This window comes from Trachurus japonicus, chromosome 14, assembly GCF_045865225.1.
Source record: "Trachurus japonicus isolate A0001 chromosome 14, Traja_1.0".
NCBI lineage: Eukaryota > Metazoa > Chordata > Actinopteri > Carangiformes > Carangidae > Trachurus > Trachurus japonicus.
The window spans coordinates 346,623-352,955 of record NC_140920.1 but is presented as its reverse complement, the minus strand read 5'-3'; the positions used below and the strand labels follow the sequence as shown (position 1 = coordinate 352,955).

Below are 6,333 nucleotides of genomic sequence, written 5' to 3'. Positions count from 1 at the left end.
CTCTTATGTGTGTGTGTGTGTGTGTCCACCTACACTTTTCTTTCTTTCTTTCTTTTTTCTTTCTTTCTTTCTTTCTTTCTTTCTTTCTTTCTTTCTTTCTTTCTTTCTTTCTTTCTGTCTGTCCTTCTCTTTCTTCCTTTCTGTCTGTCTGTCTTTGTCTTTCTTTCTGTCTGTCTTTCTCTTTCTTTCTGTCTGTCTGTCTGTCTTTTTCTTTCTTTCTTTCTTTCTTTCTTTCCTTCTGTCTCTGTCTTTCTTTCTCTTTCTTTGTTTCTTTGTTTCTGTCTTTCTCTCTTTCTTTCTTTCTGTCTGTCTGTCTGTCTGTCTGTCTTTCTCTCTTTCTTTCTTTCTTTCTCTTTCTTTCTGTCTGTCTTTCTCTCTTTCTTTCTGTCTTTCTCTTTCTTTCTTTCTTTCTTTCTTTCTTTCTTTCTCTCTTTCTTTCTTTCTTTCTTTCTGTCTGTCTTTCTCTTTCTTTCTTTCTTTCTTTCTGTCTTTCTTTCTTTCTCTCTTTCTTTCTTTCTTTCTTTCTTTCTGTCTGTCTGTCTTTCTCTCTTTCTTTCTCTTTCTTTCTCTCTTTCTTTCTCTTTCTTTCTTTCTTTCTTTCTCTCTTTCTTTCTTTCTGTCTGTCTTTCTCTCTTTCTTTCTCTTTCTTTCTTTCTTTCTCTCTTTCTTTCTTTATTTCTTTCTTTCTTTCTGTCTGTCTGTCTTTCTCTCTCTGCTCATGTCAGTGTGTGTTGTGTGTGTTGTGTGTGTGTGTCTCAGTGGCCCTGGCTGCCCTTGTCGTCATGGTGCTGCTGCTGCTGCTGCTGCTGCTGCTGCTGCTGCGGCGGCGGCGGTGGCGGCTGCTGTCCGGCCCCTCCCGGCAGCCAGGGGGAGACAGAGTGCGAGGTGGTCTGCTTGGCCACGCTGTAGTGGCTGATCACCGTGTAGAACCGACCCCGCGAGGAGGCGTCCTGAGCCGCGTAGTACGCCTCCAGAGACGCCGGGATGCAGCGCTTGTGCTGCGGACAGAGAGACAGAGAGAGACAGAGAGACAGAGAGGAGAAAGGGTTTATATAGGCGTGTTTCCACTGCAGGAACTTTTACGGGGGCCAACGGAGTACCTACTCCAGGGTAGGTACTACGTTCGGCCCTGAAAAGCTCCTGGGTGGGGCTCGAGGTTAACCCGGCGCTGATTGGCTAAAGCTAGAGCAGCTCTGACGCTACCAGAAAGCACCAAAACAACCGGCAGAAGGGGCATTAGCCTAGCAGACACCGCTGTAAACAACAAGAAAACAGCAGGAAGATGTACGACAAATGGACCGACGATGAGGTGCAGACATTGATGCAGTCTACAGCACCGAGGAGATTCAGAGGGGGTTTGAGTCATCGCGGCCAAATGAAAATATCAGCGCACCTCGACACACTGGGGATCCATCACGCCGCTAAACAATGCCGTGAAAAGTAAAAAAAAAACAAAACAAAAAAACACTCAAGCAGGATTACAATCAGCCGCCATGTGCACAAACACACAAACCAGAAACGAGGCTACCACCTCAGCTCCTTCCATCCTTCTCCGTTGTTGTTATGATTTTTGTGCATGTGCTTGTGACCTGCCTGGGTGACGTCACGGTCGAAACTGTCCATCAGGCCATGACAGAGGTGTCATGCAACCTGTTGTAAGTCCATGTACCATCACAGAAGTTATGAAAATATTATATGAAGGTTGAAAAGTTCCTTAGTGTTGGTTTAAAAGGAACAAGAGGAACAGAAGCAGAACTGATTCTCTCTATAATTCAGAAACACTCCACACGGTTCACTGACGGACTCTAAACACGACACGGTGAAGAAGAGGAGGAAGAAAAAGTTCATCTTCATCCCCGGTGATGAATATTGACAAGAAATTAAGGTAACAGACGGGCCAATCGGGCGTTACCTTGTAGAGGATAACGGGCCAATCAGACGTTACCTTGTAGAGGATAACGGGCCAATCGGGCGCTACCTTGTAGAGGATAACTGGCCAATCGGGCGCTACCTTGTAGAGGATAACTGGCCAATCGGGCGTTACCTTGTAGAGGATAACGGGCCAATCGGGCGTTACCGTGTAGAGGATAACGGGCCAATCGGGCGTTACCTCGTAGAGGATAAGGGGCCAATCAGACGTTACCTCGTAGAGGATAACGGGCCAATCGGGCGTTACCTCGTAGAGGATAACAGGCCAATCAGGTGTTACCTTGTAGAGGATAACGGGCCAATCGGGCGTTACCGTGTAGAGGATAACGGGCCAATCGGGCGTTACCTTGTAGAGGATAACGGGCCAATCGGGCGCTACCTTGTAGAGGATAACGGGCCAATCGGGCGCTACCTTGTAGAGGATAACGGGCCAATCGGGCGTTACCTTGTAGAGGATAACGGGCCAATCGGGCGCTACCTTGTAGAGGATAACGGGCCAATCAGACGTTACCTTGTAGAGGATAACGGGCCAATCGGGCGCTACCTTGTAGAGGATAACGGGCCAATCGGGCGTTACCTTGTAGAGGATAACGGGCCAATCAGGCGTTACCTCGTAGAGGATAAGGGGCCAATCAGGCGTTACCTCGTAGAGGATAAGGGGCCAATCAGACGTTACCTCGTAGAGGATAACGGGCCAATCAGGTGTTACCTTGTAGAGGATAACGGGCCAATCGGGCGTTACCGTGTAGAGGATAACGGGCCAATCGGGCGTTACCTCGTAGAGGATAACAGGCCAATCAGGTGTTACCTTGTAGAGGATAACGGGCCAATCGGGCGTTACCGTGTAGAGGATAACGGGCCAATCGGGCGTTACCTTGTAGAGGATAACGGGCCAATCGGGCGCTACCTTGTAGAGGATAACGGGCCAATCGGGCGCTACCTTGTAGAGGATAACGGGCCAATCGGGCGTTACCTTGTAGAGGATAACGGGCCAATCGGGCGCTACCTTGTAGAGGATAACGGGCCAATCGGGCGTTACCTTGTAGAGGATAACGGGCCAATCAGGCGTTACCTCGTAGAGGATAACGGGCCAATCAGACGTTACCTTGTAGAGGATAACGGGCCAATCAGGCGATACCTTGTAGAGGATAACGGGCCAATCAGACGTTACCTTGTAGAGGATAACGGGCCAATCAGGCGATACCTTGTAGAGGATAACGGGCCAATCAGGTGTTACCTTGTAGAGGATAACGGGCCAATCAGGCGTTACCGTGTAGAGGATAACGGGCCAATCAGGCGATACCTTGTAGAGGATAACGGGCCAATCAGGTGTTACCTTGTAGAGGATAACGGGCCAATCAGGCGTTACCGTGTAGAGGATAACGGGCCAATCAGGCGTTACCTTGTAGAGGATAACGGGCCAATCAGGCGTTACCTTGTAGAGGATAACGGGCCAATCAGGTGTTACCTTGTAGAGGAAGCCGTCGGGGCAGGCGTGGTCGTAGGTGAAGGCCTTGTACACCACCAGGAAGACGATGCAGGCGAGGAAGGCCAGAGCCAGGAGGATGAGGACGGTCACCTGCACACAAGGCAAGACAAGGCAACTTTATTAGTAGGCTATAGCCCGTTTTTACCACCAGTTTGTCTCAAAGGGCTTTACATCCCATAATAACAACATCCTCTGTCCTTAGACCCTCACATCCACTGAGGAAAAACTCCATAGAAAACCATTTTAACAGGGAAAAATTGGACACACACACACACACTGCTCAGCTCACTGGGGTGTGTGTGTGTGTGTGTGTGTGTGTGTGTGTGTGTGTGTGTGTGTGCGTGCGTGCGTGCGTGCGTGCGTGTGTGTGTGTGTGTCTGTGTGTGTCATAATGAATGGTAAAGCAGCAGACTGAGGTCAGTGGCTCCTCAAGGCAAACTGTTTCTGTCATGATGAACGACTCAGGTGGTTAGACAGGAGCAACACACACACACACACACACACACACACACACACTCTGCTGTTTAACTACTGATTATTATATAACATAACATAACATAACATATATAAGATGTAAAATAATTAGGGCTGTCAAACGATTAATTTTTTTAATCGCGATTAATCGCATTTTTCCCATAGTTAACTCGCGATTAATCTCTATTAAAAATATTATATATGGCGCTTTGGACTTTCAACCCTCCAAAGTGTTATAATCTCTAGACAAACAACTTTTAGACCAGACCTAGCAGGCCTAGTACCTAATCATAACACATGATGCATGAAACTCACACAGAATTGAAACGAATTGCATCCAGTGGAAATTGCCCTTTACTTTGCTACGCCTCTGCCTGGCCATGTGCATTTGTTGACAACAGAAGCCGTCAAAAAATCAATACATCGCCACGTGCATTTGTTGACAACCAACGCTGTCAAAAAAATCAATACATGGCCATGTGCATTTGTTGACAACAAAGCCGTCAAAAAATCAGTGGATAGAGCTGTGGATATATGTTAGACTGTGTATATTTGTGTAGCAACCAACTTGAAGGTGCCTTACCGCCACCTACTGGACTGGAGGTCCCACACTCCAGTCCTCCAGTCCAGCAGACAGAGGACAAAATGGGCCGCGATTAACCGCGATTAAAAAATTTAATCGCGTTAATTTTTTTAATTAATCTAATCGCGATTAACGCGTTAACTCTGACAGCCCTAAAAATAATGCATTTCATTCTCTGAGTTACAGCGTGGCTCCGTGCAGCACTGCATGTCCATATGACGGTTGAGAACGGAGCTCACTTTTCTTGGTCCAAAAAGACACACCAAAAAACATCCAGATACCTCCATGCTGCTCGTCTGTAATGTCCCTCTTGTATTGAAGCCCCGACATGAGAAATTGTCCCGAAAAAAATTAAATAAGTCTATATTTTAAGCTTGTTTGTAGCGGAAGCTCCCAGTGTCTCAGTTCACTGCTCTTCTGGTGTCAGTGCCTGACCGGCGGAACAATTTCTCATGTCGGGGCTTCAATACAAGAGGGACATTACATACGAGCAGCATGGAGGTATCTGGATGTTTTTTGGTGTGTCTTTTTATTACGAAGACAGTTGGTATCCATTTGCAACCGTCATATGAACATGCACTGCTACGCCGAGACCCCCTGTAACTCAGAGAAGCCACGGAGGACTCTCGGAAACTTCTCCCAGCCCTTAGTCCACATGAGGGGGAGGAGGAGATAATGAGGGAAAAATTTGAATTTTGGGTGAACTATCCCTTTGAGTGTCTGATCCCCAGTCATCATAAAGAGTCGGTTAGTGTGAACTCCTAGTCTTTTCTAAATCGGCAACGACTGTGAAAATGGCGTTGTGTGAAAATGAGTTAAACCTTCATCTCTACGTCTGGTTGTTCCAGCTGTTCCAGCTGTTTACCGCCTCAATCACAGATATGAATCAGTCAGAAGCTGCAGAGAGAAATACACTGCTCAAAAAAATAAAGCAAACACTTAAACAACACATCTTAGATCTCAATTAATGAAATATTGCAGTTTAAAATCGTTATTCAATATATAGTAGAGTGTGTTGAGAACAAAATAACATAAAAATGATCAATGTAAATCAAAATTATCATCCCAGGTTGATTTCACATGGGTGTGATAGGGGAGAGCCGGGTCAATTGATACACGGGACGATTGATACACAGCGATTTCCTCGAAAACCACACAAGCTTGAGCCGTCAGATTTTGTCACTATGTTCAGCACTCAACACCGACCAATCCTGGGAAAGCTTGTGAAATGACGTCACGCCATTCAAAAGTTATTAGCGCGAACCGGTTTTTGACTACGGAAAGTAAAATGTTAGGTGCGGTAGTTTTTTTGTGATCAAAAGTTGTATTGTGTGTTTCATGCAATAATAATATGACCTAACAACAGATGAATTCGTACATAAACAGGTCCTAAACTATGAAATGTCATAGTTTTGAAGTTTAGAGGCAAAACAGGTTGAAGTGTCAGTAGTCGCTGCAGCTGTTTCAAATGTCCCTCACGCCACCGTGCGTAGTGATTGTGGTCACATTGCGCGATCAATATCTGTATATAAATCACTGAATTAATAGCCTAACTGTTTTGCAATGAACAACAACCGATTTGAATGAACAACATATTTTTAATAAACACCAGATATTTTTAATGTTCGTGTTTATGACGTGAATCAACAGATATTCAGCAAAGTGAGGGGAAAATGCCGAGGGTAAATGACAATATGTTCAACTGTGTCTCCATAAACATGACTTAGGACAGGGAAATAAGTAAATAAAATGAAAATGCAGTCTTCCAACAACTCGTACAAAAGAAGAAAGGTGAGTTTAATCGAAATGCGGATCTTGACAATGACGCACGGAACAAAAATATTTATTTGACCTATTT

General features: G+C 45.5%; 1 protein-coding gene across 1 annotated transcript in view; it reads right to left on the bottom strand.

The window, feature by feature from the left end:
- Window positions 1-747: 747 nt before the first annotated feature.
- The window catches only part of nsg2 (neuronal vesicle trafficking associated 2), a 28,265-nt gene continuing 22,679 nt past the window's right edge, over window positions 748-6,333 (bottom strand). Inside the window, exons 3-4 of the mRNA XM_085796964.1 lie at window positions 3,398-3,508; window positions 748-998 (exon numbers count right to left, since the gene is read on the bottom strand). Of these exons, the coding sequence (XP_085653090.1) occupies window positions 756-998; window positions 3,398-3,508 (354 nt within the window). The 3' untranslated portion in view covers window positions 748-755. The remainder of the gene's footprint in view (window positions 999-3,397; window positions 3,509-6,333) is intronic.